At 41.1% G+C, this 21,642-nt stretch overlaps 2 protein-coding genes across 3 annotated transcripts in view; one reads left to right on the forward strand and one right to left on the reverse strand.

Moving 5' to 3' along the window:
* The window catches only part of MGLL (monoglyceride lipase), a 101,548-nt gene extending 95,741 nt beyond the window's left edge, over positions 1–5,807 (reverse strand). The window contains exons 1-2 of one of the 2 annotated variants that reach the window (XM_056501138.1): positions 5,718–5,807; positions 5,499–5,622 (exon numbers count right to left, since the gene is read on the reverse strand). In XM_056501138.1, coding sequence (XP_056357113.1) covers positions 5,499–5,517 — 19 coding nt within the window. In that variant the 5' untranslated portion in view covers positions 5,518–5,622; positions 5,718–5,807. Of the gene's footprint in view, positions 1–64; positions 168–5,498; positions 5,623–5,717 lie in introns of those variants that run through there. The other variant, XM_056501140.1, reaches the window with a different exon arrangement.
* Positions 1–21,016, forward strand: part of KBTBD12 (kelch repeat and BTB domain containing 12) — a 37,728-nt gene extending 16,712 nt beyond the window's left edge. The window contains exons 4-5 of the mRNA XM_056501142.1: positions 5,735–5,932; positions 18,513–21,016. Of these exons, the coding sequence (XP_056357117.1) occupies positions 5,735–5,932; positions 18,513–18,682 (368 nt within the window). The 3' untranslated portion in view covers positions 18,683–21,016. The remainder of the gene's footprint in view (positions 1–5,734; positions 5,933–18,512) is intronic.
* Positions 21,017–21,642: the final 626 nt, after the last annotated feature.

Raw genomic sequence — 21,642 nt, forward strand, 5'->3', positions numbered from 1 at the left:
TCTGTTTTTTCAGCCCTGCTTCTAATCAATCTTATGCCCTCCTATCTTGTACAAGCTGCATTACCTCATCTGCTGTGCTCTGGGTTAGCAGAGGATGACAGTGCTCCTTGGTTTCATCTCTGGTAGTGCCTGCCAGGCTGGTTTATGGCTCCCTCGTTTCTCTGAGACCCCAGCTATGCAGCCCTGCTTAGCAGAGAATGAGAGAAATGGAACTGCTGGGACTCAGCTTGAGTGCTGGTAATGAAGGGAAATGTTACATAAGAGATTAACACTATTAAATCCATTGTGCATTCCAGAGATCAATTTAATAATGAATTACTTTATGGGAGACAAATCTTGGATTTCATTTGCTTGTTGAAGAGTTAATCTTTTTTCTTTTTTTTTTTTTTTTTTTTCCTCATTTCCCAGGTTCCTTTGATAAAAATTCAAAGAGGCACTACTAAGAGCACATGTTGCTTGGTGTTATGATCTGAGGACTCAGTTATAGGATAAAGAATAACACTGTCAGTGCCCTGAGGGTGCTGACAAGTGTTGATCATACTGAGCAGCATCACTTGGGGTCACCTGGGGCCTCCACCCACCTCTTTTGCCCATAGGTCTGGGAGCATCAGTTAAACACAGGTCTGAGGGGTCAATTCCTCCTGTGCCTTTGCCTGACACCTCCTGGTAGGGCCTCCTGCAACTGTTTGCAATTTTTTGCCTCCTGCAATTGCCCATCCCTGGTGCTCTGGAGCTGTGCCCTCATGGTACATCACCTGGCTCAGCTTCCCTCTGGAAGCAGCTCTGCCCTTGCTGTTCCCTGATACACCACCCTGTCTGAGAGACAGTGCACGTCTAATTTCAGATGTCTGTTGGTGGGGGAACCAAATTATGTGGTGTGAATCTAGTAGTGAGTCTCAATGGATCCCCAGCCACCTTGTAGGTGTTATTATGTTCAGCCATCCTGTCCATGCAATGAGCAATCTTGACTCATGTCTGTGTGGTTTTCCTGGAGGAAAAGAAACTGTCACTGTTGGACTTGCCTGCCTGGCCAGTTTAATTCCATAAGAGCTGGGTGTGGATGAGACTTAGAAGCTCAATTCCCCTGTGCCAGTGCCCGCTTTGTATCAGGGACATGGGGGAAGTCAGTGGGTGCTGGAATGTTCCCTATTTCTTGTAACTCAACTGCATGTCAGACTCACTCCTATAGAAACATTCAGAGGTATTTCAAGCAGTTATTGCCCTTGCATGTGCTGAACTCATTATTGACAGTGACTACCACTTCTCTACCATTTATAGACCTCCCTCCCCAAGTGCTGGGAGGCTGTGCTGTTATTAGGGCTGATGTGGCTCTAAATTGCATTTGGTCTTCTCCAGTGTGCACAGGGTAGGGGAGAGGCAGCTGACCCCAGCCCAGGCTGGGTGCTTTGCCTTCAGCCAGCTACAGGCAGAGTGTGGAGCTGGCACAGAGCTGTGCCTCATTGAAATGCTGGGGATGTGCTAATCACATCACCTGCTCTGCCTTGCCTTCCTGCATCAAAGGCTTGTCTTCTTCATCTTATTAAAGATCATGAATTTTATTTATATATTTATTTTACTACGAGAGCTTCATATTAGATTTAAAGTCCATTAGTACCACTGCTTATAGAGTGCCCTTGAAAGTATGTTTAATTGCAGATTAATCCAAGTGTGATCTGGAAAGCTCTCAAGCATTAATGGGTTGGGGAACACAAAGGTGGCTTCACTGGTTTTTTTTTTAGTCCTTCAGTGGCATCTAAAATATCTCCTAGGAAAACTGCAGTTGTAAAATGCCTAAAGGGTTGAAAGGGTGTATTTTGTAAGGGATGGGAAGACTGAGTTCTGGGATTTAATCTTCTCATATGATCAATGTGATAGTGACAGAAATGTTTAAAACTCCCTGTGAGAAATCCATCTTCCCTGCACAAAGGACAGGAAACTGAGCTTTAGGCAGAGAACTAAGGTGGGGTTGAATTCACCTGCTCTGTTCATGAGTGTGGCTTAACAAAGGACCCTCCCCTCATCATGGGCATGGAAATAGGCATTGCTGCCCTTGGCACACCTGCAGGGACCCCCAGGAGGCTGTGGCCAGGTGTGTTTTACTGACCCAGCTCCAGCTGGGGGTGGTTTCAGGCACATTCTCAGGTACACCATGCACTGCTGATGGATCACTTGGCACAAGAGTGTCCCTCAAATGACCTAAACCCCTAAGCCCTCTTCTGCACCCTGCCTTCACTCCCTAAATGTCACCCCTATTTTATGTAGGGGCTCCTGCAGGAGCAGAGCATGAGCTCAGTTTTTCAGCTGCTCTATCCAAAGAAGCTGAGATAAAGATAATCTTTGTGGTCTAAACTGTAGTTCCCCATGTCTCCACTTGCATTCCTGATGGTTTCATAAAAATGAATGAAGAATGAAGTGAGATAGGATGATCTGGATTCTTAAATGATGGAGCAGAAAGTGGCCAGAGTTGTCTGACCCAGAAAGGGGTTTTTTCTGCCCATTTGAAACCTCCCATGGTAGATACATTGTAGGTGATGAATACCCTGGTTAATGTGAGATTCCTCCAGTTGCTTGTGGATGCAAATTGATTTAAATTTGAGACTTCTTTTCATGTTGCTGATTTTTGTATTCAGTTATTTGGAAAGAGTCCTGAGACATCCATTTTCATAGAGGAAAAAATATACTTTCTCACAGGAGTAATTCTCAACTACTGCATCTGGGAACACAGAAAAAAAGTGCTCAGATAGTCTGATATCCTCAGATCCTTTGTTAGCAACCCTTCAGTGTTAATATTGCTTTAAGAAAACATTTCTTGTTTTCCAGAATGCTTTTCTTCTAAGCTTGAAAATTAAATTTTACTCCCCTCTGATATTTCCTTCTTCCTTTTTATTTGCTGAGAACTTAGTTTTGCTATTGTAAATTAAATATGAAATTAGATTTAGCTGAAATAGCTGTGCAGGGTTTAAATAAAATGTAGATATTTTGTACCATCAGGACTGTCTGTGATAAAGACAGAATTAAAAGAGGTTAAATATAAGTTGCTTAAACCACTACATGAAGGTTTCATAAATGCTTGAAAACATGTAGTAATTCTGAAATTATTGAAAAGATGCACCAATAGATTCTGGAAAACTACTTTTCTAATAACTATAGAGGAAAACTATTTGGTGGTAGATCCCCTAGAGTGGCAGCTGAATGTCTTCATTAACAGGTAATGATTGGGAGGGTTTTTTGCAGAAAGTCACCGACTTCTTTGTTAGTTTTGTACCTGATTATTTGTGTTCTTTCTGAAGTTACCTTGCCCCACAGTTACTCTATTTAGAAAACGACAATAAAAAACCAGCAAGAAGTAAGCAGCTATTATGCATCTAGAAAAATTCAGGGCCATTTTGTCCACCTCCCCCTCCCTGCTTGAAATAATAAGGCAATCAGCAAAGTTATTGTTTTCTGACATGCTGCATGCATTCCCTAACTGGTACCATTTATTTCTCTGATTGAACAAGAACCTCTTTCATTTTTCACATGAAGACTTTTCTTTTGGATGAGTGCATATTCTTTAGTGGGGTACAGTAACAACTGGGCTAATTTAAAAATACTTAGCTTGACAACCAGCAGCCAAATATCTTTGGCACCACAAAGCTGTATTTTGAAAGGGTCAATTGAGCCTGTGGGGAGTTCTAATATTATTGCTTGCCAGTTAAAACTGGCTTGAGAATCTCTCTGTGTTCCACTGTACATAAACTGGTGGCAAATTGTCCTGCATGCTGCAGTCCATGAATCTGACAATGGAAGCTGTACAGTCAGAAACCCCATGAGATAAGCAATCAGTTAAATAGCCCTATCAGTTAAAGAACTCGATTAGCTCTTAACATTTTTCTTGATAAATTTAGGGCAACATTGTCCTGTCCTAAGAGTGGCACCTCTTTAATGAGGCATTAAGGAGCAGTGGAAAAGACTGCACAGGAGAAGATAATGCTTCTGGCATAAAGAACAATATAATAAATAAATGTCTGAATTCTGAAATACCCCAAGGAATAGCTCAGTGAGACTCCATCATAAGAAAGGCTCAGCAGGGTGATGCTTCCCTTTTTGACATGGAAATGATTAGCAAAATTCCATGACCACAGTTAATCTCCACCTCAGCTCTCCTAGGTGAAGCAAGCCTCAGAGGAGGAGCCATCAGAGCAAATGCTGCTTTCATTGAGGGTGTTAATAGTGAGCACATTTAGATGCCAGCCTCGTGTAAGCACACACTAAGGGATATCTAGTACAAACTGCAAGGACCTTGCTGCTGGGTACTGGGGCAAGTAAAGATTCAGTGTGCTTGAAAAGGAGATGGAAACCAAACTTGGTGCAGGATTTTCAGTTTCAAATATTATAAAATACTGTTAATTTCAGCCAGAGGAAAACTTCCTGCTGATGATAATGGATGCTGAATTTTATTCTAATTTTGCTGCTCTGATGCAGGTTTAACTGATTTTATTTTTGCCTGACTCTAAAATACAGGTCAGGAATGCAGTGTTAGCAAATTTGTAGCATTGCAATCCCCATTCATAGGGAGCTTCCTCTTGCAAACACTTTTGGAGAATGAACAAAAGATTTAAGAAATAACACAGTCCATTTTAAGAGGTAGGTGGAAAATCTTATGCAAGTAAAACTTGGAGCACTAGGGGCTCATTTCTCTGACAGCCCAGCATAACAGCACTGGGGGCAATATATTTTAAAAGCAGCTGAACCAGCACAGGTTGCCCTTGCAGTCCTTTCCCTTTGCATATGTAAGGGCATAATTACATGCTTACAATGCATTTTGGATTTGCACAATTAAGCAGCCCTACACGTGTATCTGGAATGCCAGCCTCCATGTGGAAATGGCTTGCCTGCTGCATTCATTTTATGTTTAAAAGCAGTCACAAACACACACATGCACAAAAGAAAGCCATCAGTGCTCATTACAGAGTATTGTGTCCACTGGCACAGATGGAAAACCTGCACAATAATTCCGAGAACCAAAGGCTGTAAATTCAAAATGTGGATTTGATCGCTGGAAGGGATTTGGAAAGGCAGAGTTTGCAAAGCACTATCAGGGCACAGTGTTTCCAGTGTGCACAGGGATCTCAGGTACATCTGCAGCCTGTCCAGCAAAAGGAAAATGGGATCTGTTTCAATCCTGCATACTGGCTTCAAGCACCCTAATTAACTGCTCCACAGTAGGGCTTGCTGCTAATAACTCAGCTGGCCCTCCTGTGTGTTGGTTGGTTTGTTCTTGGAATTTGATTTGCCTTAAAAAATTAGTATAATTTGCTGTAAGAGATAGGTATAATATTTTTCTTTTATTGAGGAAAACTAACTAACAAATGCAAATAATTGTTGGTAACGTGTGAGGGTCAAATCCACCAACAGTATTTGAAAAAATAGATTTTGATCCATTGCAATTTTTCCAGCAAATAGAACAAATAATTATGACAATTTCTACCATATGGGAAGAAAACAAAACAAAATACCTTTGTGTTTTGAAGACATTCTGCTTGTCCTTCCTTTGATATGAGACTTCAGAAAGGATCTTGCTTTGGTGCCTGTGGATGATGTGCTGTAGCTTCTGCTTTGTGTTCTCACAAACTTCTGAAGCTGCAAAGAGGAAAGAGTGGGAGATGAGAAGATGTAAACAGAAAATGGAACCAGCAATGTATTCTAGAGCAGAATGTGGGACTGCTACATTTTACCTATGTGTTTTTTGCAGGAGGAATTGGGTGCCTTGGTTATGACAGAGGACAGACACGGAAATGCCTGGATGCAGTGGAGATTTATAACCCTGATGGAGACTTTTGGAGGGATGGACCCCCTTTGCCTTCTCCCCTCCTCTCCTTACGGACAAACTCCACCAGTGCAGGCTCCGTGGAAGGGAAGCTGTACCTCTGTGGAGGATTTCATGGAGCAGGTACTAAAATGAGTCTGTGTAGTTAAAATCAGTGTCACTGATGGACTGACCTGGTGAGTGATCAGCCCTATCAGGTGGCACTGACATTGGAGCTACAAACCTGATTCTGCCCTTTGGACTGCCAGCTCCTAATGTCAATATGAATTGAGTTCTTTTTGACTTTTGCTTTTTTTCCTTAACAAAACACAAAAATTTAAGGATGTTTCTGATCTGCATTAAACCTGTCCAAGTCTAAAACCTCAGCAGAATTATTCAGAATTTACATTTAGAGTCATAGATATGGGGAACGTAGTGTTTTATGGACATTAGAGAACTTGGGCACATTTGTTGAAGATAAAGCCTTAGCCATGTTATCTCACTCTGCCTATTTACTTACATGCTTTTTGTAATCAATGTTGAAAAAGCTCGTGTACTTAATGAGTGCCCTGGGTAGGGAACTGAGATACAAAGAGATTAAAGTTCTAGATCTGGTGATTTCAAATAATCCTAGCCCCATGGACACCTTTCTTCTTTTAAGTCTTCTTCCTTCCAACTTTCCAGTGCATATAACTTATTTTTTTTCCATTATAAATGCAAATGATTGCAAAACAAGGACACTTATATTATTTTGCTACATACAGCTGCCACCCCAAATTCCTTTCTAGGAGAAAGCAATAGCACAGATAGCAATGGCAGTTATCCACTGCTAATAAATGTCATGCCAGCCTCACACCAGGAATGGTCACCTGGTATCACAGGGAGATATGTCCTTCTCATTAAACTTCTACTTTTATAACAACCTCTAAACTTAAAACTGCTGTTATTTTAGAACAATGATTTTCACCAGCTAGTTCACAACTTGCCTTCTGCTTGCATTTGGTACTGTTTGAGGAAGCTGCTTCCTGAAAACAATTGTGTGGCAGCTCCCTGGCAGGCATGTTCTCATGTCATCTCTGATGGAAGTTCTGTGACGTCAGAGAAATTATGCTGATGACAAATCACTGTGTTTCCATAGCAAACCTTGTGCCATTCTAGTTGTCTTTTTCTCAGCAACATTATGAAAGAGCCTAAAGTTAGTGGGTAACAATTTCAAAAGGCTAATCATGGGAAGTGCTTGAGTCACCATCCCTGGAGGGATATAAAAGATGTGTAGCTGAGGAACTCGGGTACATGGTTTAGTGGTGGGCTTGACAGTGCTGGGTTAATGGTTGGACTGGATGATCTTAAAAGTATTTTCCACCCTAAACAATTTGATGACTCTGTGATCATTAGCACTGAAAAAAGAAGCAGTTTTGTTCCAGATGACTAACAGATTAATGTGAGATTTTCTGACTAGGGTAACTTCAGAGCCATAAAAACACTTTCTGTACAATACCACCACATTCTGTCACTGAGTCATGTATAAAGAGTGGTTGTTCTGGGAGAGGCTGGAAGTCCTGTGGATTTTAAGAAGGCCATCTTTTGTATATTTCTATAATGCCAGCTCAATGGGGTCCTGATTCCTCCCTCTACTATTACAATCTATGTCATTATGTATAGAACTCCTCTGCACTAATAGTGTTATTTAGATTGAAAAACAAGAAGTCAAAGTTAGAAAATGCCAGTTTTGCAGTTACCTGTGCCACCTGAATTCTGACCCCCTACATGTGCATTGTGTACACCAAAAAGAAATAGTATGTAGTTGTGCTGTTAGACATTGCTATGGTGTCTATTAACAAGGCAGCCAAAATAAGAGTCTCACTGTCAAATCAAGTGTAACCATGTAGTTTAGGAGTTGAGGGGAGCCTGTGCCTTAAAGACAGGCTTCATAATGTGACTTTGAAGTTATTATATAGGAAAAGGGCTTTCTAAATGGTCACACAATAACAGCTTCTAGCTACCAGCATCAGGACAAGGATGGGCAGAGGCCATAAGCTAAAAATGAAGATGTCACTGTGCTGGCCTCTCTCCCTGGCCACAGGTTCCCTGCGTGCTGGGAAGGGCTCTTGCCTGATGGAGTCTTTGGAGTGAGAGAGGGTTATTAGTGTCACATGGCAGCTTGGACAGGGTGACTTGACTTGCACTTTCACAATTACAGCTGCTCAGCAGCTTCAAGGTACAGAACAACATGTGCTGCTGCTTTAGTATAAGATAGCATTATTTTAGAATATGTTTGTTTGGTTTTGTGAGGGATGTGACCAAAAGAGGATATTCCAATTTTACAAAACATTGTAATTTATTTTCATCCAATTGGGCTTCTTGGAAAGAGCTGGAAGCACAGCTGTAGTCTTTGGGTTTTCTGCCTGCTAATGCCAAAGGACTGCTGTGATCATTCAAGAATAAGCACAGCAGAAAAAAAAAAAAAAGGAAAATAAGCCAAAATCACTGCTGCAATGAAAGTCTTAACCTGTGGGGCTGAAATGAACCCCTTGCATAGTATAGATCTGTCTCAGTCTCTTCAGCCTTCACTTGCCTTTGCATTTGCTTAAACCCACTCTTCACCCAGCAGGAAGTTGACCTAGTAAAGACATAGTTGCATGTTAATTTTCTACTGGAGTATGTCATGCTCTATATCCTTCCTGCATGCCTATAGACCTAAGTGAATTGCTTAAGTGGAGACCAGAGGAGCTGTAGCCAAAGCTGAAAAGCAGCTATTTACTGCTTAAAGGGCCCTAAATCTGGAAGAAAGGATGAGTACTGCTCAGCTACCATCTTCTCTGAGTCCCATGTGACAATTGAAGTTTTGTAAAGGCAGGATTCCCATTCCATATGTACTGCCTGTCACAGTCCTTGTCTGCCTGAAGGGAGGACAAATGGTGCAGCCCTAAAATCACCCCTGGGAGAAAAGGAAGAAAAACTGCAGCTACTCAAGGGAAGTCAGCTTGGCCAGCTGACAGCAGCAATAGGAGTCCTCCTAAAAGATGAGTGAACTACAAAATGTGTTCAAGCTTCCTCTGAACTGCAAAGAATATTTTTCAATGTTAAGAAATGTTGGTAAAGCTTATAAGGCTTCCCCTGCTGAGGCTTGCTCAAGTTAGAAGCTTGTTCAAAGCTGGCCTTGGAAGAGGAAAGAGGATTAATTCAGCTGAAGCTTAGACACTTCTGTGCAGTGCCTACACTGAGACCTTGGTAACCCCAGGCTCCCTGCAGCAGATGGAGAACCACAGACACCTCAGAGGGAGATTCAGATCCTTGGTGCTTTATATCTGATCTGAAGGAGCAGAAAGAAATTCAGAACCCTGAGGAGCTCTCCTTCCCTTAAAGCTTCATGTTTAAATCAGGATGTGAGGGACTCTGTCTTGGCTTACCTAGGGCAAACACATCAGGAACTTGGTGTCTGGTTTGATGGTGCAAACACCTGAGAGAACTCTGTATTGTTATCACCAGCTGATGAATGTTGGATGATTTTACAGTCCTAAGTACCCAAAAATCCCACTTCTTATTTTGAATCTGTTTTCTCCTTAGCAAGACTTGCAAAACTTCATCTGTTGGCCAGTTGTTTATACAAATTAGCTCATTTTATACTAAAACTACTATGGTAAAAAGGAGCCATTAACCTGCTTGTCTCAGCTCCAGCTCAAGAAGCCTTATGTTGTGAATGTTGTCATTTTCTAGCACTGTTGTAGCATTCATCAAGATAATCAGACATGTTTTAATTTTTTTCCCCATTAGTTTATAGTTCAGTACAGAGTGAAAACATTACCCTTAATATGAATACTCAGTGGGGCTCAGTGTGCAACAGCCAGCCAGATTTCTGCTAAAATACTGCCACATTTCCTGCTGTAACAGTGGATTTTAAACCAGCCTTTGCAGTCTGACTGTACAGCATTCTTGTTGACATGTTTTATTTTCTTTTCATTGAACAAAAATCTGTGAACCTGCACAGGCTGACAGCTACTGACATCAGCCTGTGCCCAGCAGAAGCAGCCTCATTAGTGTGGCTCCCTGATGGAGGGGGAGCAGCTCTTCAGGTATGAACCCTTATAAAATGCCTGACACATCAGGTTCCCTTTGTTTTTTACTGCTTCTGAGCATTATAAATGTTTTTCTGGTGAAAGCAATGAAAGAAAGGGCGTGTGCCTGCTTGCTGGGACCATGTCATCTGCTGTCACTGTCACTTGTAGCTTGTATCTGGTGGCTGGGGATTGTAGCTTTAGTTTCAGGCTATAGATGTTGGTCCAGCTGACTTTTTCATAGATGTGAAAGAAAGAAACTGAAATCAACTGAAATCCAGGGTTGATTTTTTTTTTTTTTTTAACTCAAAGCTTCCTGGCTGTGTCAGCAATGGTGTGGCCAGCAGGACCAGGGCAGTGATTGCCCCCCTGTGCTGGGCACTGAGGCCACAGCTCAAACCCTGGGTTCAGTTTTGGGCCCCTCACCACACAAAAGACATTGAGGGGCTGCAGTGTGTCCAGAGAAGGGAAATGGAGCTGGGAAAGGGGCTGGAGCACAAGGCTCCTTGGGAGTGGCTGGGGGTGTTTAGCCTGAAGAAGAGGAGGCTCAGGGGGGAACTTATGGCTCTACAACATCTGAAATAAGATTGTAACCAGGTGGGAATCAATCTCTTCTCCCAGGTGTAACAAGTGCAGGACAAGAGGAAGCAGCCTGGAGTTGTACCTGGGAAGGTTTAGCTTAGATATTAAGGAAAATTTCTTCACTAAAGGCACTGTCAAGCATTGGAATGGGCTGCCCAGGTCAGTGATGGAATCCCTGGAGGTGTTTAAAAGTTGTGCAGTTGTGGCACTGAGGGACATGAGTTAGTGGTGGCTTGGCAGTGCTGGGTTAATGGTCGGACTTGGTGATCTTAGAGGGATTTTCCACCCTAAATGGTTCTATGATGCTAATTAAAAATGCCACCTTTACTGTGATACTGTCACCCATGTGACATCAGATGATGTGCAAAGTATGTGTACAACCACCTCAATGCAAATTATAAAATGTTTAATAGATCTGCTCTTAGCAGCACATATTCCCTGAGAGGTATTATAATTTCATCAGGTAATGGGGCTTGTTGTGGAACTGTCTGTCTCTGAACTGGCAGTTTTGCCCTCTCCCTCCTATGCAGCTTAGAGCAGAGGAGGTGAATGACCTGATGCCCTACCATGTACATTGAAATTTCTGTAGTGTGTTTAGTCTCATGTGGGACCAGAGCTTAATCCAGTTTTGTTATTTCCTCACTGATATCAAGCAGAAATTAATTTTTCACTTGAATAGTGTTACAGCCAAAGGAAGAGAAAAGGGAAGAAATATCTATGAAATGTTCATGCAAGAATCTAAATTATTCTGTGCTTGCAACTGTTACCCAGGATAGGTGACAGTGATAGAATCCTATTACCTGTGTTAATTTTGATTCTTAAAAAAAAAAACCCAAACCAAACCAAAAATTTACCACGGATTAATTTTCCAGTCTATTCTTCCTCATTTACATAACCTGCAATCCATGCATTGGAATAAAAGCAGCTCTGTTTGCACCAGTGCAGAACTGTGTAGTAATTACTATATTCCAGCTGAGCTAATGAGTTTTTATCTCCACACTGCCCACGCCTAACAGTGGACTAGCTTAATAGTTATTTATTTTGACTAATCTCCCATAAAAATTGTTCCCCTTAGTCTCCTCCATTATGTGATTTAGATGGAGAATCATTCTAGTGCTTGTTTTTTATTATAGTGGTTATGGAACATTATGGGAATTAAATATAGACATATTAAGGAGTCTGGCACAGTAAATACTGCACTTGTGAAGCTTGGGGGTTGAGAGATTGGAACAAAACCTGGTTCTCCAGCACCTTCCCATGTTCCCAGCTAAATAAAGCAGAGGTTCAAACCCTGGGCCGCTTATCTGCAGCACTGTTTGTTTCCCTCTGTTAAAATTTAGTGTGCACAGATGAATAATTAAAGTTCTCCTGCCCACAGTTGTTGCCATTAGAATAAATATTCCCACCAATGGAAGGGATTCAGGGCTGCAGGCTCTGCAGCTCACAGGCCACATCCCCAAAAATGCAGCTTGACCTTTCACCAAATTCTCCCCCAGCACCAGCATGGGCTGCTGGCACTGGGAGAGACCTCTGCAAGTGCTGCCTGCCCAGGGAGGGCTGCTCATCTGCCCTGCTCATTAGCTGAAAATGTGCTGCCATAAATGAGGCCAAATCAGGTCAGGGGAATTGCTGGGCAGCAGCACCTGCTCATTTCACATCTAAATTTGACCTTCTCACTCTCTGGAAACGTGGTATTAGCTATTCAGTCCTGCTTCTTACTGAGGCTCATTTATTGTTTATAAAGGGTTAATGAATGATTAATACATATTTTAATGCATTTTAATTAATTGCTGAAGAGGTCAATAGGTTGTTTAGAAACATGGCTTGTAGCCATGTATGACATCTTCTATTGTGCTCAAAACTGCTTGCACACACAGTCTAAACATGTTTTATATCTTCTATAAATTATATATGAACCTATTGTAAGGCAATTAGAAACAATATTTCAGGATGGGCTGAGCCAAATTGTTCTTACTCTGATTTGCTGTTTTTACCCATATGAGTTCATATTGCATTGACTCACTGCCTCTGTAACCTGTGATCCTGCTATCACCTGCTTGTAAGATTGTGACTGAAAGAGGCCTTGGCCATGAGGAGCAGGCAAAATCTGGAAAGATTTTAAAAGCTTAAGCAGCTGGGTCAATCCCAAGGATAACAGTTGAAGCAATTGAATTAGAAGTTGCCTTCTGTAGACCAGCCCATTCTTTATATATATACTTACATAAAAAATATATACAAAGAATATATATAATATATAAAAATATATATAAAGAATATATATATAAAGAATAGATATAAACACCATTCTTTATATATATATACATATATACATATACATATACATATACATATACATATACATATACATATACATATACATATACATATACATAATTTTAAAAATATTTAGTTTCCATTGATTTGTGAGTGAATGGGTGGATCATGAAACTATGGTCCTGAAGAATTGCACAGCAGTTAAGGAGAGAGGACCTGTCTGTGAGAATGAGTATCTTACCTTACTCCATGCAGGTGCTGGGAAAACAGCAAGGTGCCACAGTGGTAAATTCAAGCCCCAGCCTTCCTCCCAGCTTTGGGTGTGTCTGGTGGGATACACTGCCCTGGTACCTCACATCATGAAGAATAGCCAGCATGTTAAACAGCCAAGGTTCCCTCTCCTGTGTCACAGCACAGATGATGGATGTCCTTGACCTCACAGGGGTGCTGGCTGTGTCTCTCTAGCCAGGCTGGTGGAGTTAGGGAGCAGCTCACACACACAAATGGGATTGAAGGCCACAGACTTGATAAACTTATTATTTTTCCTACTGCAAATGAGGAGCCAGGACATCTGGTAGTAATGATCTAAATGCACTTCTATCCCATTGCAACACAAATATGAATTCCCAGGTCACCTAACTCTGCCTCATGTAATTATGAAGCAGCTATTAGTGGTGAGGAAGATAAGCAGCAGAGGCTAGTCCCATATGTTTGAAATCATTCTCTGGTACAGATAATGGCATGAAAAAACAGGTACAAAGCAGCAGTGGAGGCTGAACTGCTCCAAGGCAGCTCTGGGTGGCTGTTTGGTGTCAAGAACTGGGCAAACAAGTGAAAGAAACACCTGAGTAAATATTCCAAGGACCATTGGATTGGCAAGCACTGTGTGATATTCAGGTGCTTTTTTCCGTGACGAGCAAAGCAGACAGCAGTTCAACTGCTACAGGTTTGGTGTCTTTTTTTTTTTTTTTTTCATTTATGTAAATTGATTTATGGCAAAAGAAGATAGAGTATCTAAGGAACCTTCAAATTGGAAAGGAAAAAATATTGTATCAGCCTGAGAACCAATATCACAAGGAGCTCAGGCCTGTGTGAAGATGTTCTGTAGTAATTATGTGAAGATGGAGCAGACTGGCACTATCACCAGTCCTTTATTAAAAACTTTTCATGCCTTCTCTCTGTGGACTTCTTTCAGGCAACTCTGACTCCTTTCCTCATAGGAAGCTCCACACAGCACTGACTCCTTCTCTCCTCTCTGCAAGTTTCCTTCTTCCTTCTGCATGACTGGCCAAATCCAAACCTGTCCCTTACCTGGCCACCTAACCCTGTCTGTCCCCCACACAACATCTTACCTTGTCTGTCCCTTTCAGATGATGTCCCTTACCTGCTCACAGCACAGCCAGCACACTCCATCCCAAACTGTGACTAACTGTAATTGTAACTGCCAGCAGTGGCCAGCTAGCCCACTCTCTTATAACCCCCATCCCCACTGGGCAGGCAAGGCTGTTCCTACTCCTCAGTGGTCAGTAGAGCTGGAATTCATTGGGAAATATTGTCTTCTGCACTATTCCTACAAACTATTCTCCTGCAATGTCCCAGGGCACAGAGCTCAAGGACAGATGTGACACTGAGGCTTTCCCCAGCAAACAGTGGCCCTGCTCTGGATGAATTTGCTGAGGTGCTGCTGGCTATCTAACAGTGTGTCAGTGTGGCTCTGTCACTGCTAGAAGGGAGGTGAACTTGTCCCAAAATACTTTGGATATCTCTGCCCTGCACTGATGCAGAAGCAACTCTGCTTCCTCATTCCTACCTGCAGCAAACCTCCCAGCTGATGTCAATGGGCCTGTGGGAGAAACAATGAAATATCAACCACAATTCAGTAACCTGCCACAGATTTAACTCCAGTGAATGGAAATTGGGAACGATTTTTTTTATTTTTTTTTTAGTTCAATCTTCTGGACAATGAGCAGGCTATAGCAGAGTGAATTTATTTATCTTGGCCTACAAACAAAATAGCTGCATGCTTAGTAGTCCTGGATGAAGTATGGATTTTCTACCTGCTAAGCATATTGCTTAATTCTTCTACATCTGCCCCCCTTTACTCAAAACCTAATAATTGTACCTGAATTTTCAGTTACAAATGAGAAAGAAAGTTTAAAAAAAAAGACCAAAAGTGATAATAAATACTATTGTCATATGGAAAGCTGTTCCTTCCTTCCCAGCCTACAAATCAGAATTGGAATGTGGTTAAAAAAAAAAAATTTAAAAAACCTGACAAAAAAGCAAATCAAATATTTATGTTGCCTGCAGTCATAGAGTGAGTCTTTCCAAGAATCACTCATTCTGATTTATGTTCAATCCTCATTCAAATGGCACGAGAAAACTTATGGCATAAAATGAAGTCTGGCCATATTTGGGGAGTGAATCACAAACCTTTCCAAGAAAAAACATGATTGTGTATAAGGAGTGCAGGCAATCACTTACTGAAAATTAATATTTGTGTTCTTTTCCTTTCTGCACATTCCAAGAAAAAAATAATATGAAAAATTGTGGGAAAGGGTTTTGTTTGCAGACCAGAATGAGTTAATTTAAAGATTAGACTCATTTGGCATTGACTACTGTATTTGCATTTATAAAATACAATTTTAACATCTATAAATTAAACATTTTCAGGTGTAATTTAAGTCTTGTCACTGGGAAGAGTTGGATTTGTAGGCTCATTGTTAACCTTCAGTCTGCACTTGTACATCAAGAAGGCAAAACTGTGCCAAAAGAGTTCTGACTCTTTTAAACATACCACTGTTTCTGATGGGGATTAAGTTACACTGGGATTAATGATCCCTTTGCTGGTTTATTCATTTCTCTTTCCTGGGAATGAATAAATCACTGTTTTACTTCTAGAAAAGGATCTGCATTGGGGTTAGGTTTGTACCATTGCCATAATTCTAATATAAAGTGGTTTCAATCCTGTGCAGAAAAACAGAGTGTAAGAAAGTTTCTTAAAACCTCTCATGGTTAAACAAGAACATGCAGGAAAACACTGCCTCATTTTGTAGAAATAAAATTAGTGAAATCCTTCCACTAGGTGAGGTGGTTGTCTGGTGAGGCAGAATAATGCCATGAGGACAGAGAGTTGTGTGGGGTGGCTTTTTAAGAAGGTAATTTCTGTAAAACAGCCAGTTTCTTTCTGTAGGTGTCACATGATTCTCCTGTGAGCAAAACTGGCTGCTAAGATATTGCCTTTTAAAAATTGCAATTAAATAAGGCAAATCAATGAAGAAGAATCAGAAAATATTTGTACCTTCAAGCTGTTTATTGGGATTAAAGCCCAAATGCAGCATTACAGCCTGGAATCAAAGGTGCTATTGCCTTTGAAAAGCACCACCTTTTCTGTTTTTCTACCCAAGAAAAAATAAATTTAAAAATAAGGCTTGAGAACTTTCTCTTTTAAACAGAAAAAGTTAAGGTTTTTTTTCTCAAGTATGACTATTTTGAGCAGTGCTTTGCCTCACATGAACTTTCTCATCTAAAGGGTGCTGTTTAATTTCCTTTAAGCAAGATAAGACTAGAGAAATTATTGCTTCCCTTGTTTTAAAAAAGCACTCTTTTTATCTCCCAAGGGTTAAGAGTTAACTAACACTCCATGTGCTGGAAAGCAGAATTTTTAGAGTGGAACAAAACCAGTTAGAATATCCCATAGAAAAGGGAAACAAGGGACATAAAGGTTGAGAGTCACCCAGGTCAGGAAAAAACACAGCAAGGCTTGTAAGGAAGGGCTGCTGAATCTGCCTTTGATGTTTTAATGATGAATATTTTTTCTGAAGTGTTGCAATCACTCACAGAATGTCTTGGTTCCAGCATCTGATTATTTTTCCTCCCTTTGTCTCATTTTTGTCATCATCCATGCCAAAGAAAATCCAGGCATAAAAATTTATTGCATAAAAGAGACGATCTAATAAAAAAACCACAGAGACAGAAGCCCCTATGTCACAGCTTTGGTCTGTTTGTGTTTCTGTATTTGCCTCAGGAAAAACCTCTTCACTCCGGCAGGGTCATACAGGAGTCTGCTGGTACTGGCACGTGTTGTTTGTTTGCTCTTTTTCAGTCATGTCTTCTCTCTTCACATGTAAATGGCTTTTTTAGCAGTTTGCTGCCTTCTGTCTTGAATGGGTGCAGTGTTCCAATGTATTGTTATCCTCCTATAAAGTCCAGGTTCAATAAGCAAACCCTCATAACTTGTTTCACAGAAAGGAATGGAACACAGACTATTCAGATGAGACTATATCCTGAAATCTTACTCAAAGCTCCTGGACAGTAAGCTTGTGCAGATCTGCAGAAAACAGAACTGTCCTGTATCCACTCAGCAAGGAAGCCATTCCTGGGAGGAGAAGTCTTGTTTCCATCTGACCTCCCCACATCCCAAAACTCCTCCTTTTAGGGAGGCCTTAGGGGCATTTTAAATCCCACCGCATTACATCATTATAACATCAATTCCAATTTTTCATGGAACCTAAACCATGTCTTGGGGGTACTAAAGCCCCAGAGGTGCTGTCCCCTGGAGAAATATGTGGTCTGTTTCTAACATGAGAAACAATTTGTGTCTCTGGGTGCTTTTCTGCTTTCATTCTTTTGCCTTTGTTCAATTCTTTAGTGTCACTTATGTATAAGGGCAGTGCCCAAACCATGAGGTGCAATTGGTAGATGTGAGATAGGGCTGTTGCTGGGGGTTTGTTTGTATAAAAAACTCCCCATAAGGGATAGCTGAATGGGACTCTCACTCTGCAGCCTGTAAATTTTATTCTGTGACCAGTCTCTTAAGACTCAATAAAACAGCTTCAATGTTTCTTGCTACAATGGTTCTTATCCTGGTACCTGTGAAGTGCCTGTCCTTGGAAGTCTGACACCTGGCTTTTAATAAATCTCTCCCAAGGCTCATCTGACAGCAAAGCACATGCACGTCCTCAGCTCAAAGCAAGGAAAGTTTAGGCAAAGGTTACTTGCTGTAAGGAAAACAACTTTAAGATTAAAAGAAAAAGTGAGCAGAAATGAAAGATGGTTTTATTTTTAGGAAAGTTAGGCTTTGAGTAACAACTGCTGCAGAGCTCAGGACTGTCATTAGCAAAGAAAAGGTTTGTGGTCTTGTAAGAATTTTAATATAACACTGCTGGTTCTCTACTTCATGGAGATTCTTTCATTTTTTGTTTGTCTTTGTAAAAAGCTTCTTGTCTGGAGATTGGCTGTGATTTAATGGAGTTCTTCTAACCTGTCCATGACAAATTCCTCAGCATTTCAGAACATCTAAAGTACATTTGGAGCCTTGGGGGTTTCTTTCTGCCTTTATTTCTCCCTAAATCACAGGATGTCCAAACTGTGCACCCAAGAAAAGCCACAGTATTGGAGTGCTTCCTGCAGCCTGAGAATTGCATCTTGGTCAGGGCAAAGAAAAGAACACACTGCATGCAGGCATACTTGTGCACAAGGGGCAGTACTCTGTCTCTAAAAGATGAGCATCTGACAATTGACTGCAGGATAAAATGCCACATGCATACTTGTACAGAGATGGAACACTTGATGCTTTTGTCTCTGCAGCTGCACCTGGCACCCAGAGTGTGAGGACTGAATGCACTGTGGAGATTTCCATCTGCACCATTTAATCTGCTGTGTGTTGACAGCTCACGTGCTTTTTGCACAGTTAGTACAGAAATTACCTTTTTATTTCCCCTTTCAGAAGGTCCATAGTGACAACTGCCCAAGCCTCTTTGATCCTTTTGACTTGCCCCCTGATGCCTGCTGCTGTTGCCTTTGTCTTTCAGCTCGCCATGAAGTTATCACCAAGGAGATCCTGGAGCTGGACACGTGGGAGAGCCAGTGGAACGTGGTGGCCACCAATGTCCTCATGCACGACAGTTACGATGTTTGCCTGGTTGCTCGACTGAACCCACGGGACCTTATCCCTCCTCCTCCAGATTTAGTGGACCAATAGAAGTTCAGTGACTCCCAGTGCTTCCAGATTCTGCAGAGATTAAAGAATTTGGGGAGACAAATGCTGCATTGGCTGTGGATGGTAGCAGAGTCCCACAGAGAGGAAAGGGCAATGTGTGCTTGAGGACATAATAGCCTTTGAGCTGTGCTCCTCTGCTGATGCTGAATTTGATAGTTCTGGTGCTCTGGACTTCTGTGGTTGAAAGCCAAGGCTGCCCAGCCTTTGTGTGTGGCTCTTCAGTCTGGCTGTGCAGGCTCCAGGGCTGGGTGAAGCCTGGGCTGCTGGGACTCTCTGCCTCACAGGCACAGAGGCAGCCCAGGCTCAGCTCACAGCAGACCTGACAGAAACCCAAAGTATTTCATATATACATATATAGCTAGGGAAATCCCTCCTTTGCTGTTCATCCCACTTGGATCTACTAAGCTACCCAGGAAGCTAAAAAATAGATTAAGTCAGCTGATGAAAAACAAGTGCCAGACTGTAACTGACTGATGCAAAGGTAAAACGTAGAAAAGCCTTTGTTTGAAACAAAATCCCATTAGACAAGGTCCATTAGCTAAGAACATCAGCTCCTGCAAACATTATCTAAAGCACAGACATAACAGTCAAGACATCCAGTTTTTGCTAATAGACCTGAACCTGTGCTAGTAGGAAACTAATCCTTTGGCAGCAAGTTACAAATGAGTCTTTCAGTAGGGTTGGTAGGCAGCCTCTGCCAAAGACAAGAAAAATCTTAAATTTTCACATAAATTCTATTTATTACAAAGTCTGGTATGATCAGGATCTTAGAGCTCAGTTAGGAAACCTCCCTTGGGCAATGAATAAGGGGATGCAAACTAAAAAGCAATAAATGAGTCCAGTATTATCTGCATATCAGCACTGCAGCTACAGAGAAAGGAGATATATATTAAACAATAAACATTTATATAATAGGAATAGCTTTAATGGAGTAGCATAAGGCTAATTGTCAACAGAATTGGCTATAGTCACAGGGAAGAGGAATAACTTGAGCAGTGCTTCTGAAGGCAGTGTTAGCCTTTGCATGGCTTGAAGACAGTAGGTTGTAGTCAAAATTGTTATCCCATTTGAATTATCAATAACTATTCATCAGTTGTCTGGTGCCTACCTTGCAGTCTATCTGTCACTGCAAATATAAGATTAAACTATCATATTATATGAGAATAATCACTGTCAGCAAGAAGTGGCTTTTGATAACTATAAAAGCAGCAACAGAAGTGGAACAAAAAAAAGGCAAAGAAATGAGGGAGTCCATCAGGCAGTTTATCCATAGTTACTTCCAGGATTTGTATTTTAGAGCATCTCGATTTTCTCTTTCAGTCATGTTTTAGGCTGCAAAAATGCCAGCTTTATTGTTGCTTTTTTGACTGCAGTGCTTATGGCAGAGAGAGATGGAGAGAATGATCCAAAAGCCCTTTCCCAATTCTAACTTTTGTTATTCACTAAAGCTGTCATGTAAAAACTGTCAGAAGGAAGATCACTAAGTTTTCCTGACAACTCTAGTAGGACACTAGAATGAGGAATTCTCAGACAAGAAGGGATTTGGGGGGAAGAAATTAAGGAAAACACATAGAAAAGGAGTAAATCCATGAGCCTTACAGTTAATTGCTTGTCTCCCTTTACATTTCCCAAGCAGAATGTGTGTCACAGCCTAATCATGTACACTTGTGTTTGCATAATTTCTGTATTATTCAGCCATCCTTTTTTCTTTCCATTGCTCATATGTAGGTTATCATCTGCCTAGAACAAAGTTGTGACAACCATGAACTTCAGCAATACAAATCAGCAACCAGTTCCTAAAATCTCAACCCCTCTGGTCATCAAGTGCAGAGGTAGTTGTAAGATCAAGGAGGCAAACTCTGCTTTAATAAGTTTTTAAACAAAATCAGTAGAAAGTTCTATCAATAAATAACCACCCAATACTGGAAACTCTTTTACTGTTGTTGTTACTGTGAAATAAAGGTAATTTTGTTTTAATTTCTCTACAAGGCTCTTAAGGCAGCTGGAAGCAATGCTCTTGAGCATCCATTATTGATTTCCTTGTCAAACTCCAATTCTGCAACAGTACCTACTGATTTTGCTTTTTTCATCTTTTTTTTTTTTTTTCCTTTTCTTTAAGGAAGATTGTTTTAAAGAGATTTTTTGATCTTTGGTCTCTGATCTGTGGTCTATTCCTTACAGTTCTTGTGGTTTAAAACCTGGGCTAGTTACTGGATTTCACTAACCAAAAGACAGTCTATTTGGAATATTTCAAGGGAAGAAGGGAGATATTTACAACCTTTCATTAGTAATATTTGACCACGTATGTGAAACTCAGCTGGCACACTCCAATTAAACTTTTATTTCATTAGTGAGCTGGCTGTTTCTTTCTCACTTCATATGTTTTGCTTTTAAGACTTATATTTAATTACCTGGATGGAAGGAAAGTATATACTCTGAGAAGGTCTGTCTTGAAAACTAAGGAGAGTAATGACATATACTTTATATACTGCCTTGCAATCAGTGATCTTGAGCTGCACTGGGCAGTTAACAGGGTTTTTTTCATGCAGCACAGCCAAGTGACCTTCCCTGACATGCACTGAGCATCACCTGTCCTGCTGCCCACGGGGTCTGACTGCCAGTGGGGACCCTCATGTGTCTGCCTCTGTTTCTGCCCTAGTCAGAATGTCTAGCACTATTTATCAAACAGGGGAGTGTTTTTATTCTGGATTAAATATCTAGGATGGGGGCACTAACTTCTTAATTTTATGTGGGCCCCATGCAGTTCCAGGGTTGCCCTTGGGATGACTACAATTTCCAAACCAGTATTTGAAAGTGTAGCTTGTCTGAGGAAGGCAGATACTTATTGAGAGGTATAGATCTCAGCCAACATCCCTCTGAGAGTATAAGAATCTGCAGGTCTGCTATGTCCACAGTAACTCACACTGCTGTGAAAGTCCTTA

The sequence above is a fragment of the Oenanthe melanoleuca genome, chromosome 12, assembly GCF_029582105.1.
Source record: "Oenanthe melanoleuca isolate GR-GAL-2019-014 chromosome 12, OMel1.0, whole genome shotgun sequence".
NCBI lineage: Eukaryota > Metazoa > Chordata > Aves > Passeriformes > Muscicapidae > Oenanthe > Oenanthe melanoleuca.